The sequence below is a fragment of the Engystomops pustulosus genome, chromosome 10, assembly GCF_040894005.1.
Source record: "Engystomops pustulosus chromosome 10, aEngPut4.maternal, whole genome shotgun sequence".
NCBI lineage: Eukaryota > Metazoa > Chordata > Amphibia > Anura > Leptodactylidae > Engystomops > Engystomops pustulosus.
This window is the reverse complement of record NC_092420.1, coordinates 68,540,635-68,560,003: the sequence shown is the minus strand read 5'-3', so window position 1 is coordinate 68,560,003 and position 19,369 is coordinate 68,540,635. Positions and strand designations below refer to the sequence as shown.

Sequence of the window (19,369 nt, the reverse complement as noted above, 5' to 3'; positions counted from 1 at the left end):
TGACGCCTGTCTATGGTGATGGTAGAACCACCTCTACTCTGGATGTAGAGGATGACCACCTGTCTATGGTTATTGTAGAGCCGCCTCTTCTCTAGGTGTAGAGAATGACCCCTGTCTATGATGATTGTAGAGCCGCCTCTTCTCTAGGTGTAGAGGATGACCCCTGTCTATGGTGATGGTAGAACCTCCTCTCCTCTAGGTGTAGAGGATGCCCCCTGTCTATGGTGATGGTAGAACCACCTCTCCTCTAGGTGTAGAGGATGCCCCCTGTCTATGGTTAGGGTAGAACCTCCTGTCCTCTAGGTGTAGAGGATGCCCCCTCTCTATGGTGATGGTAGAACCCCCTCTCCTCTAGGTGTAGAGGATTCCCCCTTGTTCAGGCCACAGGTCTTTGAAGTTCTTTGTAAAGATCCCTGTACTTCCCATTTGTATATTGTAATAAGGTCTCCCCTGAGCCGTCTTTTTATAAACTGTATTACCTAGACATACAGCAGCCAGGGCAGGTATTGCATAAAAATAAATGATTTTTGCCTCTTTGGGGCTCCCTGTTACCGAGGCATGTCACTCCATTCCTATGTGACCAATTCCTATTTTCACCTTGTATTGGTGGGAAAAAAATATTTCGTACTCAAAACCAAAATAAACTAAAATTCGTAATTTACCAAAAATCCAGCGTGCTCATCATTTGTAAAGAATTTTGACATTGAAATGATAAATGTTCTCATAGGGGATTTTTGGTTTTTAGGCCTGCGTGTTTACAGGAAGCTTGGTCTATTTGACAACCACAATGACTGAGCTGATCTAAACTTGCTGCATCATAGTGATTTATGATACTGTGAGATCCAGACCACCTGCAGCTCTTCTATCCCACACTTATAGGGTGGATTATGTTCATCCAGGATGACCGATTCCTGCCACTTACTGCTGTTCGTCACCTTTTTACAGTGTGTTTTAGGAAGACTGCACTACACCCAGTATATATTTCTAAAAACACTGAATCTGGTCAATTTCAGATGCTCTGGTTATCCTTGCAGAAAAAAAAAATCCTATCGGGAAGATCACCCTCCCATCAAATCCTATTGAACCGTTATGCAGTGGTAGCTTCTGTCCAGTGAATCGCTCATGGGCAACCGGCCTTTTTGTGATCTGCGTAGAATCTGTCAGACTACCCCTTTCACACAACGTATGCTACACCCAGGCGTAGCATAGGTTTTCTTGGAGAAGGGGTGAGCGCTGCCCATCCCAGCCATATGCCCTACCTTTTTCCCCGGCCTCGGTACGGTGACACATGTGGGCCATGGCTGGGCTCCATATTACGTCTATGGGGACCGATATTTGCGGCCTGATATCTGTTCCCCCAAACCATTATTTGAAAGAAGTCTTAGGCAGTGCTGATCTAAATTGTACATGAAGTAAGATAGAAATGCTCGGGAAGTCTTATTTGAGTTATGAGTCTTTGTCGGATGAATGTTCCTGATCAGATTATTGTAGTCTTGCTGTATATTTGTGACTCGTTTTAATTCCAGTATGTGCCACTTCAATTTACTATTTTAGAAATTCATATTAAAGGGAACCTGTCACCACTATTTTCACAAATACAGGTAGTGGCAGGTTCCCATAGAGCTCTAGTAACTATCTGACACCCTGCTTTTAGCTAAAAATTATTCCCCTCAGATCCCCGTAAAATCAGAGTTATAATCTTGCCTGGTATCTATGCAGCTTTGGAGCGAGTCCACGGGGGCGTGGCCTAATGTCATGTGACCAGGGTGACATCATGAAAGGTCCTTGAGCTACTTAATATGAAAACTATACCCCATGTATATATCTGGCCACATAAAACCATCACAGCAGCCTCCGTGGACTTCTACTCCTCTGCATGCAGCCTGCTGTGATTTCATGTGATAAAATATGCTGTGATTTCATGACATATATGCTTAGTGTACAGTTCCTAATGCTAGAAAAGCTATAGGACCTGTGATGTCACCCTGGTCACATGACATTATAGCAGCATACAGAGATAGGGATGGGGAGGAGCTGCTGGATTCAGCCTGAAAAGGCCACGCCCACCTGGACTCCATGTAGCCATGCTTAGATACCAGATAAAACTATAAAGTTGAATATATGGGAATCTCAGGGGCATAATTTTTAGCTACAAGCAGGGTGTCAAATAGTTATTAGAGCTCTATAGGAACCTGTCACTAGCTGTATTTGTGAAAATAGTGGTGACGGGTTCCCTTTAAATCATATATATAAAATCCATCTAAAATAACACAAAATAGACATGTAGCGTATATTCATTGAAATTTACTCTGCATTTAGAAAATCTTGTGTACAAACGTGAGCCTTCTAAATATCAAAGATTTCAGGGGTACTCTATATACCACACAGAAATATGATGTAGAAAATTTTATTATAACAGATTTTTTTTTTTGTTGCTCTTTTTTAGATTTTGATGCGTATGGGTCATAAATTAAAAAAAAAAAATCACTGTAAATTTACACAGCCAACAAGATACTAAAATTACTTAAAAAAAGGGGTCTTAAATATCTGTGAGAGGCCGACGTCACTGACCACATCACACTTACTGTTTTTTTTTTTTAGGGTTTTACCACTTTACATCATGTTTTTTTGTAATGTGTGGGGGTGTCAGAATATTAGGTAATTTAACAATATACATCTATTAAGTTCTGCACTACTTTTTTTTCATATGTAAAGTGAAGCCTCCTGTCTTTTTTTTTTTTTTTTTACCTCATCAGCCAGAGATCCCTGACCATAAAATGCCCGCATTTGGAGGGTCATGTTATTTCTACCTGTCCATGAACAATCGCCCTGCCAGGACCTTATGATAGTATTTATGAATATAATAAGATCAAGCTCCTGCCAGGGCAATTGTTCATGGACTGATAGAGGTCACATGACTCTACATCAGCTGCCATTTTATGGTCAGGAATCTCTGGCTGATAAGTAAATTTAAGCCTCCTTTCTTTTTCCTCATCAAGAAAGCAGAGCAGAAATTTGAATAAATGTATATGGGTAAATTACCTCATATCCTTCCCCCAACACTCATACATTACAAAAAACATGAGGTAAAGTGGCCAACCCCTTTAAGTTTCATGGTTTCCGGTACAGGATCACAGTGATTGATGGGTTGAAGGGTGTCCAACCTCCTCCAATCGGTCATCAGTATCAACAACCAATCAGTGGATAGAAAACCCTTTAAACTAAACATGAAATGTATTTACTGGCCGCAGTCTGCAGAGAGTAGGGAGGGCGACGACCCTAGCGGATAACAATACAAGAGGCCATAAGTCTCTATAGAGGGCTGTTTGTATCTTATTTTACTCCCAAAGCTAATCTGAGCGTAAACGAGAGCTGCCATCATTATCACTGTCTCCGGAAAGTTAAGGGGCCTTATGTTACTGCTGAAATGTGAAACTTTCTCACTTCTGTAGATCACATTTAAATTGGAAATATGTTTAATAATTTACCCAGGCGAGAATTCTGCAGCCATATGGAAAGGGAAAACCGTCTGCAAACGAAAAAAAACAAACTCCTCATTAGCGTTCTAATTAAGACCGAATATTTTACAGTCCGCGAGTATTGCCGTGACCTAGAATTTATCTTCATCTCGACAAGACCTCAAACCTGATTTCTAGCCCAGGTGTCTGTTTCTTATGTGATCCGTCGCGTATTCGCCTTTCTCTGTACTTTTAGAAATGTTGCAGCAAGACCAAAATAAAAATGAGGAATGAGGCCAATGAGGAAACTAAAATCCTTAGAATTTGTCTACCTGAACAGAGACTGAAATGACTTTTGGCTTGCAATAAGTAGACTTAATCTGTTTTTATATTAAACTAGTAAGCCGTTGGAGACTCTTAAACTCTTATGATGACACAAAGATAAGAGAGATGGTTTAGGAGCTTTGGCTACATGGACAGCTGCTGCTATGGGGCCCGCAGTGCCGGGGGCCTGGCCACCCAATCTGCCACTCTAAAGAATGGAGGATGAGGAATATTGTATAAATGTTTTGCTGTACATTGTACATCATAATATGTGTATAACAGTGCACATCATCCACAGTACTTCCAGAGTACTACTGGAGAATCTACTGGGCTACATGAAGTCATACTAGTGGCCTCTGACTTGCTACTCAAAGCGAACCTGTCGCCAGGAATGTGATTTTTAGATGGTGACGGCTTCCAATATCCTATGCTTTACTTATTTTAAAAATGCCTTTGTCAGCATTCCGAATCATTTCTGTACTTTATGATAGTTTGCTTTAAGTAACCTGGCTCCCTGCCAGCAGCTTGTGGTGAGTCCTGGGGGAGGGGTAGCTTTTTTATTTTACCTCATTATTTATATTCTGTCTATAGTTACCTTATCTAGTTACCTTTTGTATTACTTATAAGCCAAGTAATATATTCTAAAAGACCCAAACTGTTTATATTAGAGGGGAACCCCCCCCGTACTCCCCTTTCCGACGTCCCCCGCAGATCGTTGTCTTCCGGCAGAGCCAGGTCCGTGTGCTCTGTTCTCGCACACGCTCTGATGTCAGCAAGCGGCTGACGTCATAGTGTGTGCCGCCAGCTTGCATGGACGTGCCACTGCTGGGGAACTTGAATCAAGAAGAGGACTTGCGGAGGGGGTGGGGGTGAGGGGGTGGGAAGGTGAGTATTAAGTTAACTACTTTTGTATACAGGGGGCAGGTTCTGGCTATATACTGAGGTACAGAGGGCTGGATCACTATATACAAGCAGGCTTGGGCTGGCTGGCTATATATCTGGAGGGAGGGTGCAGTGGGCTAAATCCCTATTTAATGGCTGGAGGCTGTGACCAATTCAATTCCCACCCTAGGCTTTTACTAGAGTCAAAAGGTTTTCCCAGTTTCTTTTCTGGTAAAATTAGGAACCTCTGCTTAGATTTGGGTCGGCTTACACTTGAGTATATGCAGTAATAGGCTTTACAACAGCATATTTTTTTTTTTTTTGATGGTGTCAAAACTTCTTATAAACAAGTAAATTTGCTGCTCCTAGGATGCAACTCTTAACGACGGCAACTCATTCAGTCCGTTGATGTTGGCCTCTCCATCATCCATGATAAACCAGATTAAGTTTGAGGATGAACCTGAAGTGAAGGACCTCTTTATTACAGTGGATGAACCCGAAAGTCATATCACAGCCATTGAAACTTTTATCACCTACAGGATTGCAACAAAGGTATGTAGAAATTTGAGCCTATCTACTTTTCACTGGTTACCATACTTTTTCACCACAATTTTTTTTTTTTTTTTTTTTTTTTTGGATTTTGAAGAAAATTTTTGTTAAGTATAAAACTATTTTAAAAGTTATGCATATGACTTTTTATGACTACAAAAACCTTGAATGTTTTACTGTTTCTTTGTGTTTTTTGCTGTTCGAATTTTATGTGTAATTAGGTTTTCCGAAGTAATTCATCTAATCTATTACCGTCTGTAGTAGATCCGCAGAAAAAAAATAATTAAAATTAGATTTCATTTCACCCTACAGAGCCACTACTTTGTGAGTGGTCATTGGAGAACCTCGGAACCTGGCTCCGCACTGCGGATATTTGTATAGTTTAATAAAGTTTAGAAGTTGTGCACAAAGTTATGTAGATGTTATACTGATAATCTGTGTAAAGATTAATGCTCGGTCTATATACTGCTGCACAATGGATACACATGTTTGGGATTGCTATAGTATACTCTACTTTTTTTGATCAATGTACCAGTTGGTAAAGATTTATAGAGTTTTTATCCTACTTTTAGACGACTCGCGGGGAATTTGACTCTAGTGAGTTTGAAGTTAGAAGACGATATCAAGACTTCTTATGGTTGAAGGGCAGACTTGAAGATGCACATCCAACTTTAATAATTCCGGTAAGATGGTGCTGACTATTGTATGGGGGAGACGCTGAGTGTAATGACAACTCTTTGTTTTGTTGGATGTTGTATCTGGAAAATATCTAAACACAAAGTTTCCAGCAAAAATTTTACAGGCAGTCCCCGGGTTATGTACAAGATAGGTTTGTTCTTAAGCTTAATTTGTATGCAAGTCGGAACTGGTATATTTTTTAATTTATGATATATATATTTTTTTTTTTTCTCCCAGTAACATTTTTGGCTGTAATGGGATCAAGGATTATTAAACTTCATTACAGACACCGTCTTGCTGGGCCGTGAGCCTGTAAACTAACAGAAACTGATCTGAGGTCAGCTTCTGGTCGACCAAGGTGGCCGCCCACATCTACCAGTCCCTTATGGATTAATGGCTTATCTATATTAGGCCTTTGCCATGCAGATGGATGATCCTTTTCTATAGATGAGCGAATCAAATTGGCCATGGTGGAATTTGATAAAAATTTCAGAAAGAAAATTTAATTCAGCACAAATCCGAATTTCCTTTGTGATTTGTGGTACTGAACTTCATAGAAAAGTGAACGCTTGGAGCCTTTTCCAGAATGGGCTGGTGCTTCCTCCCTGGATGCGCCAGAATTTCAGCTAAGACCAGGAGACTATAAAAAAAAGTAGCCTCCCTCATTGCTCCATGACTCGGCCTATGGGAGCCGGGCCTCCTATTGTTTACCCAGAGCTTTAGTTCCCAAACTAAACTGGGGTCCTACCTGGGAGCAGGAAGGCCCATTCTCCCAGGACCAAATAAGGGCTCCAGGCAGGAGGCTAGTTTTTGATAGACTGAGTGCCAGGACATGTTGGAAAGTGCTTCAGGAGATCGCTGATGGCTTCCACAATCTTCAGGTTTGGGCTGATTTGACTAGCAAACAAATTAAATTTTTTTTAAGGAAAATTTGGGTGATTTTAAGAGCTTTCTGGAATGCAGTGCACCACAACCTACCATTTGTGTGGAGGACCTGGATGACTTATTTCCATCTATATTTTTGTTTACGTACAATATTTTAGATTTTTGTTCTAAAATGATTTCCACTACTTGTACATGATGGTGTGGTGGGAAATGAAGCCCCATTTGGCACAGGATTCATTCACAATCCTTCCAATACTTGATGTTAGTAGTTTTGCCTTAGGATCTTGGCACTTTGGATTATGTTGATATTCCAGAAAGTGCAGTCTTTGGGTGACATTCAAGTCCAAAATTTTTCACCTAAAAATCTGAAAAAATATTTAGTAAATAACATCTGTGTTTGAGGTCTTGGTAATTTTTCCTTTTCTTTCCAAGCCTCTGCCAGAGAAATTTATAGTAAAAGGAATGGTGGAAAGGTTCAATGACGACTTCATTGAGACGAGGAGAAAAGCATTACATAAATTTTTGAATAGAATCGCTGATCATCCCACATTAACTTTTAATGAAGACTTCAAGATTTTCCTTACAGCTCAAGCGTGGGTAAGAATTCTGTAATAGTTAAAAGTTTTTAGCCTTTTATCATTGCTCCTTTAATGGAAAATGTTTTACTTCTGCACAAGTGGTTTTCTTTTTATGAATTTTAATCTTTAAAACACTTCTTTCCAGGAAATTGGAAAGCATTTTTTATGAAATTAATGTTCTGGATTTTTAATGATGATGTTCATTCAGTTAATGCTTTTTAATTAAATTTATGACTTTTGGGCATATGTTTATGTAGAGAGATTCTTTTGATACTTTTTAAGTAATCTATGCTCACACTGCATTTTTTTAAACAAAGTTGATTCTTGTAATTCAAATATTCTATGCATGCCCCCATCTCTAATCCCCCCCCCTTATATCCCTACATACCCAATTTCTCTATTTTACAACTTATCTCTATGTACAATATTGCTTTTCCCTTTACGCCTTCATCTCTCTGTATCTCGCCTACGTCTATGCCCCCCCTTTGATCTTTATGTTCCAATCTCCATTGTTAACCCCCTACTTGAAGGAGTCAAGAAAAGAAGAAAACTGGTGCAATAGCAGACATAGCCCCGCCCCTTGGTGCACTGAGAAACTAATATGCATTAAGATAAAGACTGAGATTTCAATAAAAGCAGCATAGGGGGTCTCTGGAAGGAGCCCAACACAAGATTGTTCATACTTTGAGGAATGGGAGTTGACAGACTCCCTTAAAGGACATCTACTGCCAGGATGAAGGATTGTAAACCTGACGTACTAGTGGATGCCCCCTCTGCCAGGATATATTATTCTTTACACTTCTTGTGTCCTTGTTTTTACGATAAAAATGCTTTAAGGCTTTAAAAATTATGCAAATGAGGGGGCTCCAGGTTCCATTAATGTCTATGTAGCCCTGAGCCCCACAGGCTCATTTGCATAATCTTTAAAGCCTTTTATTCTTAAAAACAAGGGCATAAGAAGACTGGATCCTGCCAGAGGGGGCACACATCAGTATGTCAGGGTGCTTGGTTTGCAATCCTTTATCCTAGCGGTAGATGTCCTTTTAAGGGCTTGGCCATTTTACAAAAAACATGAGGTGATGTGAGGGGGCAGGATACATCTATTAATAGTTCTGCTCCGCTTTCTTGATATGTAAAGTGAAGCCTCCTGTCTTTTACCTCATCAGCCAGACATTCCTGTCCATAACATGGCTGCAGATGGATGGTGATCTCTATATGAGCAATCACCCTGCCAGTACCTTATGATGGTATTCAAGAATACTATCAAGATCAAGGTCCTGGCAGCATCCTTTATGCTTGTTCTATCCGAACTCCTCACTCAAATTGTATTTGTGAGAGGAAAGAGGGACTCTTGACCCCACAACAAGCCTTCTCTATCTTCCTAGGAGCTGACGTCTCACAAAAAACAAGGTCCTGGACTGCTCAGTAGGATGGGGCAAACGTTCAAAGCTGTAGCTTCTAGTGTAAGGGGCGTCAAAAATCGTCCCGTTGAGTTTACAGAATTGGGAGAATACGTGGAAGCTTTCGGGCAGAAAATATCAGTGTTGGACAAAGTGTCACAGCGGATTCTCAAAGAACAAAAAGGTGCGTAACGCAAAGGTGGTGACGAGTTAGAAATCATCCAAAGCGGAATTTTCTGTTTGGCTATTATTTGTCATTTCTTCATCTGTAGATTATTATGAGGAGATGAAAGAATACGGCCCCATCTACACTCTGTGGTCGGCCTCTGAAGAGGACTTGGTGGACCCCCTGAGAGGGGTGGCGGGCTGCATAGACAAGTGCTGCAAGGTCACCGAAGCCTTGAACTCTAAGCTCTCCAATGATCTGATCCCAATTATTCATGAATATGTGCTATACAGTGAGACACTTTCTGTGAGTACTATGGGCGGCTTATGTTACACAAGGGGCTGCACTGAATCAATGGCAGTAACATGATTAGCAGATTAAGCTTGTGACTTGGAGGTTTTAGTGGCTTTCCTTTCCTGATAAATTTTTCAATGCTCCAAGCGATTGTATGACTGTTAAAGTGAACTTGTCAGTGTGAATTATCATAACTGATTTAGTAGTACATGAGGAATGCCCTATATATCAGCCGCGGCTTTTATTCGTTATATGAATTGTAATGTCTCTTCTTTACTACAGGAATCAGATTGCAGTGAGTGGCAGATTGATGGCCCCCACTCGGGACATTATTTTCTGTATTTATCAGAAAGAAGGGGGTTAATTATTGAATGGTTTTGGTTTTTTTTTTTAAATGTAAAAGGAAATCCACCACCAGGATGAAGGATTGTAAACACTGACATACTGGTGTTGTGCCACCTCTGGCAGGATCTGCTCTTCTTTTAGCTTCTTACGTCCTAGTTTTTACAAGAAAAGGCTTTTAAATTATTAAAATGAGCCTAAAGGGGCTCCGGGCTCCATAGGTGTTAATGGAACCTGGAGCCCCTTACTCATTTGCATAATGTTGAAGCCTTTTTTAATTAAAAACAGGGACAGAGAAAGCTTAAAAAATAGCAGATCACGCGAGAGCGGGCACCCACCTGTATGTCGGTGTGCTTGGTTTACAATCCTTGATTTGGTGGTAGATTTCCTTTAAATGAGTTTTCCCACATTGGTGGGAATGGGGCAGATCACTAGAATGGGATGTATGTACCACAGTGTTGGCACCTCGTAGCACCACTGAGATGGCCGGAGCAGCCGGAATTTGCATATTGCAGCAAACACCCACTAATAACACCTGCAATCGGTGCTAGTACTGTTCATGGGTGTTAACCTTGATTACCTCCAGCGGGGGTGCCATCGTTTTGGTTGACTTCATCGCTCCCTGTGACGTCATCAGGGAACGCCAATCTGTCACCATGACCGCTCCGGGTCTTTCATTTTTAAGGGTTTAACACTATAAAATATACATAAATGTGGTATCCCTGTGATGCTACCGTTCCAAAAGAATAAAGGAGACGTGTCATTTTCGGTGCACAATGAAAGCTGTAAAAAGCAGGTCCTCTAAAAAATGGTGAAAATGCATTTTTTTCGCCAATTTCATTGCATTTGGATTTTTTCTTCCCACTTTCCAGTACAGGGCATGGAATATTAAATACTGTAAATTTGATACATAGCAAATTGTACTTCAGACAAGCCCATACACAGCAAATTTTTGGAAGAGGCTACTAGGGCGTGGAGTAGCCTCTCCAGGTTGTGGGAGCAGACACTACTCCAAGCCCCAGTAGCCTCTGTTGTGTCACCTCCTTCTGCGTCTACAAGGCGCTGCTGATACAGCATGTGCTTACGTACAAGCTGTATTCACGTCACCAAATTTTTCAAGGATGCGAAAGGTGACAACAGAGGGGCGTGGAGTAATCTTTGCTCCCACAGCCCAGAAAGGCTACTCCATTCTCCAGCAGCCTCTGCCAAAAATGTGCATATTAGCTACATAAAGTTTAGATCAGGTTAGGAAGTATTATAGGATTACGGAAAGATCGTTTAAGTACTAGGATGGTAGGAGGAACTGGTCTGAAGAAAGTGTATGGAGATGCTGCTCTACCCATGACCGGCCTCACCATTGATCCACCTATGCCATAGTTTGATGGAAAGGACATCTACCACCAAGATGAAGGACTGTATGTAAATGAACCTGAGAACCATTGGCACCTATGGAGCCTGGTGCCCCTCAGGCCTATTTGCATACAGTCCTTCATCCTGGTGGTAAATGTCCTTTCCATCAGTCTATGGCTTAGGTGGATCAATGGTGAGGCCAGTCATTTGTATAGCAGCATCTCCAGACACTTTTTTCTGTTTTGAGAGATACTAGCAGTAAAGATTACGGGTAAGGGGATTCTTCGGTAGATGTTCAGTTGTTTTTTTTAATTGTTTCACTGGAAACCCCTATTAAGCAACCTGTTAGAACCCCCTCCATCTCTTCTCCTCTTTGAGTTCTCATCAGGACAATGAGTTTCTCTTTGTGGCTTGTATATTGATGGCAGCAGCTTTGTCTTTTAATTCCTATCTCCCTCCCTCGTCCGATGCTCATCCAGACATGTCCACCCTCTGGCATTCTCCATTAGAGGCTGCGAGGACTTTCTGTCTTCTAAGTCTATTATAAATGTTGAAGTGTCCTGGCTTAAGCTCAATATTGTGAATGATGGTAATACCAGCGGGGTAGTAGCGGAGGAAAACTTTGGAATTTCAGATCCACCACCTGCTGCTCCATTCATATCTGAAGTGGAAGCGTGAAAGAATTTAACTTTATTAAGGTAAAATAAACTCATAAGACCTATTCATGCCCATGGTATTGATTGTTAGTGCAATTTTTGGATCATATTATTATTTTGTTATTTGATATGTTTTATATTTATTTTGTATTTTATTTAAAATCAATGGTCCCAATTGGAGGCAACACCTTTTGGTAGTGCAAGAGTCATTGGCCGATATGTACTTGGGGTACTTTCAAACGGCCGTCTGGGGGGGGGGGGTGTATTTGCGGCTTCAAATTTAGACGGCAATGGCGGCCTGGCAGTGGTACGGTGCCATACATAGGGCAAAGCATGCTCCATCTTTCCGCGTGGGCCTTGTGGCATTGTTCTCTATAGAGAGGAGAGGGGTCACCCCTCCTCCTCACCTGCACACAGGGGCCAGGCGGGCATATGGCTGTGTGAATGTACCCTTAGACTGTAGCTTGTGCCTAAAATAGGAAGAGGGTCATGGCTTGCTGCAGGGGACTAGACAGTTATAAAAAGCTTTTACACCGGAAACCTAATGGCCTGTTTTCCAGGGCTGTGGATTCGGTAATCAAAACTACTGATTCCTCAATTTCCCTTACCTTGACACCACCAAAATGGACTCTGACTCCACAGCTTCGTTTTCTTGGTCACTCTAGCAATTCTAACATTAGTGTGGGCATTCCTACCCAGTGCCTTTTTCCTCTGATCTGTAGCTGAGGAGCTTAACTACTGAGCATGTACATTATGTACAGCACACATTCAACTCAAGTAAAAGCCTAGAAGAAGATGCACAACCTGCGGCTGGCAGGCCGTATGTGGCCTGTAAAGCATCCTGCTGACATTCAGAGTCCAATGAGCACTTCCATAACTAATGGAAGCATTCATTGGTGCAGGAGGGCAGGTAGCCCTCTCTACTCCCGTGTCCTCTTCCAACTCCTTAGGGTTCATTCACATGGCCGTCTGCGGGGACGTCATGTGGCCGTATGTACGTCCCCATAGACAATAGCGGTACAGCCGGGATACGGTGCCACACACCGCAAAAAGATAGAGCATGTTCTATCTTCCGGCGAGTGTGCGGCCTTGCGCCGCTGTTTTCTATGGAGGGAGGAGGGGTCACCGCGGTATGTGCTGGAAGTTATGTGCTTAAAGTTGAGCAGTATGACAATGCAGCTCTAGGACCATTAGATACTGTTCACTCCTGGCCTAAATCCTTAGATCAGGAATAGAACAGACATTTAAAAGGACATTTCCTAATTTTTATAATTTATTTTGTTTTGTGAAGTTGGTCTATTTAATCACAATTGACTCCACCACAGTGGTCCTCGACTCCACAGCCTTGCTGTTTTCTCTTCTTTTTCCTCAACCTCTTTTCGGGAGCCAACGAGGACTATACTTTTTAAACAAACCACCACACAGGCATTAATGAGTGACTCCCATTGTGTACTCTTTGAAAGAACTTTCTGTATTCAAAGTAAAATTACTATCAGAGTAAGGCCTCATGCACAAAAAATGGGCCGCAAACCGAGCCAGGTTTAGCAGCCTGTTTTTGTCCGTTGGAGATGAAAGGTGTGAGCACCGCACTGTCCTCCCATCGCCATGGGCAGCTGAGTGGTTACGCAAAAAAAGCGGACATGAATAGGACCTCTTCTATCTCTTGCGTTGAGGCCGCCTGGCTCGGTCCTGGTGTGGTAACACATGGTATGCTCACCGCACTGTGACCATGCACAATAGACCTCTATGACAGCTGTGAACTAGCTGCCATTTTCGTGGCAAGTTCATGGTCGCCATATACGGTCTTGTGCATAGTGGGTAACTCAATACTGCAGTAAGCTTGTGTATTATGTATAGAATATATGTAGTGTGGGGAATTGAGTCTCATAGGTATGGAAATGAGAAATCTAAAGAATGCCATTAATGTTATGGACACATTGGCGAACATTCACTTACCCGATCTGAGGAGTTTACAGAATCTGCATTGTCCATGTATAATGCACTGTGCACTAAGATCGTGCGCCCGATATCCTGAATGTGTTGCTTCCCCGCTCAGGTCCAACGGATTTCACCTTCTTCCTGGTGCATGTAAGTGCTTAGGCTTGCGACACAATTTGAAAGTTAAATCCCGCGCTCAGTCCGAATCAGGTGGATCGTCCGACACCACGCCCCACAATTTGTGTGACATGGAAGCCAGTGCAGCTGCAACAGAATCCGATCGCGTGCTACACAATCTCAGTACAGACATCTGTTATATACCTGTCCAAGCCAAAAAGGTGTAAAGTCAGACGAAAGTGCAGACCCTTAGTAAATAAGCCCCATTCACTTCACAAAGCCTCATAGAATTGTATGGCGTGCTATTGGGCATGGGAACCAGTGGTCCATTCATATGCCATGTATAGTTCTTGTGGAACTCATCCTTTATTCACAAGTAAGTTTCACCTTTAAGAGACTTTGTGATCTATTTAATTACTTGCTGCTACCAGGATAAAGAAATTGAGTGTCCTCATTCTTTATTTACCTGTGTAGAGTATTAAAATCTATCATAACCTCCTCCTCATACATTCAGTTGCTTTGGACTGAGTGAATGCAGATTTAATGTCAGCCCGTTAATCAGCGAGAGATACTTACTTGCTGATGGAATTGTTAAAATTACTAAACCCTTCTTCAAATTCTTATGGGGAGGTTCAGTTATGAACAGAAATCTTCAGATATGGGAGAAAAAATTTATTTTGTTGTCTCTTACCCAGGGGTTACATCTGTTGTTAGAGATTTAACCATCTACCATCAAATCAACTTTTAACATTATGCCAATGAGACAGAAGGGCTCTACCAGTACCGCTTTGTTCTGTAGCTTCAGGGGCTGTTACACGGTATCCACCTCCCCTTTGCTCCCTCAGCAGTACCTGCCCTCCCTCTGCCTAATCTGTAACTAATAATAATTAGTTAAAAATAATTACTTAATAATGTAATCTTACACAGTGGAAGAGGGCAGTGTAACAGCCAGTGTAACAGCCTGTGAAGCTCAGAGAGGCTCAGAGAAAACTGTGCTAACGGAACAGTTTTATTTAATATGTGTATAATTATTTAATATAAATATATATTATGATATGTTATTCAAACTTCTGGTTGGTTATTTGTTTGATGTCCGTGTTCAGTTTTTTTCACTTTCTTATGTTCTCTGTTTTTTCACAAAAAAAATCGGATCGGTTTCTAATCTACTTTTTTGCCCTGCCCAGTTGGTTGCCAGGCAACAGTTGAGAAAAAACGACCTGTGTATTGTCTGTGTGTTTTTTTTTGTTTTTTTTTTTTAATGCTTCCATTGACTTCTAAGGAGGACTGTAGTCTGCATGTGACAAAAAAATAGTGCAATGTCTGCACATCCGTGGAAAGAAAAAAAAAAGCTATGTGTGAACTGACCCATAGAAATCATTTGGGCGGCACGGCGGCTGAGTGGGTAGCACTTCTGCCTTGCAGCACTGGGGTCCTGGGTTCGAATCCCGACCAGGTCAACATCTGCAAAGAGTATGTTCTCTCCGTGTTTGCGTGGGTTTTCTCCGGGTACTCCGGTTTCCTCCCACACTCCAAAACATACTGTTAGGTTGTTTAGATCGTGAGCCCCATGGGGACAGGGACCAATTTGACATGATTTGTGCAGCGCTGCGTAATCTGTGTGCGCTATATAAATAAAGAATTATTATCATTATTTGTTCAGTATGCCATCTGCAAAAAAAAAAAACGGATAGCATACGGATAGCATGCAGAAATCATTGTCCGTCTCTGATCCGGACTATCCACTGGACAACTAACCATAGAATAAGCAGATGTTAGTTGTTTAACCCGTTAAGCTCCTCCTCAGCCGCAAAGGAGTATGTACATATTTAGTTTTTATTGTAGAGAAGGATAAATTTCTATTGATTTTTGATACACTCTGTTTTCTTTAGGGAGTGCAGAGAAGAAGAGATCTAATCCAGGCAGAACTTGATGCCAAAGTGGACGCTCTGGTGAAACAAAAAGCTGACAAAGACGTTGTAAGTTATAGCAAGTTTCTCGGAGAACATCCACCGCTGTTCAGTTTGATCGATGAACCTTGATTCCTGCAGACCACACATACACAACGCGCTGCCGGCAGCCAGAGAGACGGCCATAATACACAGTACACCTCATGTATCACAGCTGTCTTGGAGGAAAAGTGGCCTTGTTCCTCGTTGACCAGTAATGTTTTATTTATCAGAATTTTTACTGCACTTTCAAAAGATTTAAAGGCTTTGAAAATGTGCAAAAATCATACAACATACAGTATAGTGGAAATGACAGTATTTAGGCTGGAGTTTTTAGTGGTCACATGAGGCCGTCCTCTACGTTCACATCTAAAGTTGAGCTCATGTAAAGATCTGTGTAAAACTAGTTAAGTGCCTGCTGGTAGATTTACTAGTGTAATAAAACCGTCTAAACTTAGACTATGTTCAAACAATGGGGAAAAAATAACACAACGCATAGCGTATAACAATGTCAATGGACCTGGATAATCACATGTAACATGCAAACAAATATAAATGTGAGCAGTATTCCGGGTTACTTTGTGTGCTGCTGCAAATAACCTGATATCCGGAACTCAAATAAGTATCTAAACAAAATTTTTTGCAAAGCTTTTTATTTTCAATATGGTAAAATGCTGGACAACGCGTTTCAGGGGAGGACTGCTCCCTTCATCAGGTACGAAATTAAGTTTCCTATTTATACTGGCCCAGGTCCTCCATATACTAAAGGAGTTTGATATAGGGGTGTTGTTATGGTACCTTTGGAACGCCTGGACAGTCTCAAATATCAAATTTGGAGTGAGTTAGTATGTGGAGAAGCGAGCCGGCATGAACCGGCACACAGCGTTCATGCAGGATCGCGTCTCATCATACTAACTCACTCACTCCAGGTTTGATATTTGAGACTGTCCCGGCGCTCCAAAGGTACCATAACGGCTCCCATATATCAACTTCAGCTTTAGTATATGAAGGACCTGGGCCACTTTAAAAATGATACTTAATTTTGTACCTGATGAAGGGAGCAGTCCACCTTCGAAACGCGTTGTCCATCAGTTTACCATATTGAAAAAAAAACGTGAAAATGAGCAGCGCAATTCCAGCCTGTTTCTCTCTTTTCACTGATACCGCAGACTTCTGTCAAATCTCATAAACTTAGATTAAAGGGGACACTCAGCCCAATATATGCAATATATGTAAACGTCATATATATGCGATTGATGGGACTGCAGTTTAGCCATTCTATCCCGGGGTCATGGAAACCACTTCAGCCGACGAGGTGACCTCCTATTTCGGCTTCTTCTTTAGACCTGGCGATCACGTTGAAGGGATAAGCAAAGCTAGTTCTTATCAGACACCGTACAGCTCTGCTGAAGGGATCATCCCTACTGGCGTTGTTTCCTCCTGTAACTGGGGCCCTTATGGTAAAAAAAAAAAGGGCAAAAATGTTCCCTAGGTTTTTTTTATGACTCCATAGGGGACATATACAGTTATAAACGCATACAAGCATGTATATATTTATATACTTCCTCGACTACTCATGCTTTTGGAAAAAATGGTGTGCAGGGCAGAAAATGGACAAAAATTACACAAATGCTTGCGAACAAGGCAAATGTCCCCCAATATATTTCAAAACGACCGCCACACAGTAGGGATTTCATTTATGATGTTCCTTTTTGAGACAATTTTGAAAGTTTAAACAAAAAAAGTCCTGCACATTGTAAGGCTTTTTTTTTTTTTTTTTTTTAAATTGTATTATCCACCCCAACAAAAAAAATAATTTAAAATTTCTTAATTTTGTAACTTTCATTTGTGTCACGAAATTAGTTACAGCCAAATATGCCTGGTGAATAAGCCTTCTCAGGGATGAAGGAGTAAAGGCAGTTTTCTGGGATTTAAAATACTTTTAGGCTTCTGGCATGTCCTGTTTACTTCCTGCAGCGATCCTGTTCCGTACATCAGACATGTGACCCTCGATATGACTGTGGCAGTGCCTGGTACTACAGCTGAACCACACCTAGGCCACATTCACTGCACTCCACAACTCCACACCCCTTTATGCTGCATATAAACAAGTCATAAATCGATGACCTATAGTAGGGGTAGACCTCCATTGTAATATTGTGGGACAAGCGTTCGGGCCAACATACAGCAACTAAATGAAGAAATTCCTGGATTCTTCTTATTTCTATTAACAACCCTCTCTAGGGGTCTGTCGTCATTGGCTGGAATTTCAAATTAGAAATGTCTTTTGAATTTTTTTTTTTATACTTTAAATAAAAATTCATGAGTTTAAGTTCAATAAACGGCGTCCTGACTGTAATTCGCTTGGACTGCTTTTTTAAGACATGCAGAGCAGCCTATCGGCTGTTTGATGTTTTTGTGAAGAAAGTCGATTTGATGTTTTTTGATCCTTAACTCCCAAGTCTTCAGCTGCCCTCTCACTACCCGTCTTTCATTTATGACTCTTACATCTTCTCTGGCTGCCTCATTATTCCCTGTCACGAGAGAGCCTACTTCCCAGATGTTGTCCAGAGGCATTAGCCTTGTGTGCGTCATTGTTTGATAGCGACACTTTCTTCTGATTGATCAGAAGATGATTTTTCAAGATATTGTAGTTGTGTAGATCACAGCTTAGAGTGCGCTTTTCTGTCCTCATCGAAAACAATGGCCTTAATAAGTAACGCCTATAAATCTAAAATTCATCTTGAAGAATTTATGTACTAAAATTTAGGAGTACTGCATTTCCAGCAATCCAATTTTTTTTGTATATAAATTCTTGATTTTTCATACAATTTATAGACCATAGAGCAGCAAAGATTCCTCCTACCTGTCTCTGCCCTAATCTGTAATTTAATTATCCTGGAACCTAACCTTACTTGTTAGACTTTATTTTGGTGATATGTAAATTAACTGTGGTAGCTACGGAGGCATGTACAAGCCTGGATGGGCTCTGGGAGCTAAGGCTACTCCACGCCCCCGTAGCCTCTCAAGTGCATGACTAAAATAAAGTTTTTAACCAGTTAGGTTAGGTTTCAGGATTATTAAATTACAGATTAGAGCAGAGGCAGGGAGGAGGAATCTATCATCAGATCTACTTCTGATGGTAGGTTTCCTTTAAAACAGGTCAGCTTGAAGGGAGGTTGAAATAAACAAACCACAAAATAGAAGCTCATGAGATCTAGAATCCTGGCAGAAACAATGCTCAGAAAGCGGAAATGGGGATAAATTCCGGGAGAGTACAAAAAAAGAACAGAAAGAGGAAAACAAAAAAGTGTGGTGGACAACTACAATCCTACTGCCCACCAGAGTCAAAGCAGGAAAAAACATAGTTGAGTTCAATGGCATATGCTAAACGGTGTGTGTCCGAGGGCCCTACTGTGCAAGGCACAGGATTCAGTGGAGTCTCAGAATTGTTGCCAGTTATAGGTTGAGCGGATGGACCTGTCTAAGGTGTTCTGGAGAGTGAAGATAAGGTCCTATGTGTATGTGCTGGGGGCATTTCATTGGGGGGGCGGGGGCCCTGCTGGGGGCATTTCATTGGGGGGGCGGGGGCCCTGCTGGGGGCATTTCATTGGGGGGGTGGGGGCCCTGCTGGGGGCATTTCATTGGGGGGGAGCCCTGCTGGGACATTTTATTAAAGAGTAGCAGCTGAATTTTCCAACTTAGGCCTATACTCGAGACCAAGTTTTTCCATTTTTGGTGGTAAAATTAGCTACCTCCGTTTACACTCAGGTCGGCTTTTTTCTTCATAGTGAAAAGCCCAAAGA

The 19,369-nt window shown here is 41.5% G+C and overlaps 1 protein-coding gene across 1 annotated transcript in view; it reads left to right on the top strand.

Moving 5' to 3' along the window:
• Positions 1-19,369, top strand: part of SNX7 (sorting nexin 7) — a 61,955-nt gene that overhangs the window by 31,848 nt on the left and 10,738 nt on the right. Inside the window, exons 2-7 of the mRNA XM_072127139.1 lie at positions 5,034-5,216; positions 5,786-5,896; positions 7,209-7,373; positions 8,740-8,938; positions 9,027-9,226; positions 15,507-15,593. Of these exons, the coding sequence (XP_071983240.1) occupies positions 5,034-5,216; positions 5,786-5,896; positions 7,209-7,373; positions 8,740-8,938; positions 9,027-9,226; positions 15,507-15,593 (945 nt within the window). The remainder of the gene's footprint in view (positions 1-5,033; positions 5,217-5,785; positions 5,897-7,208; positions 7,374-8,739; positions 8,939-9,026; positions 9,227-15,506; positions 15,594-19,369) is intronic.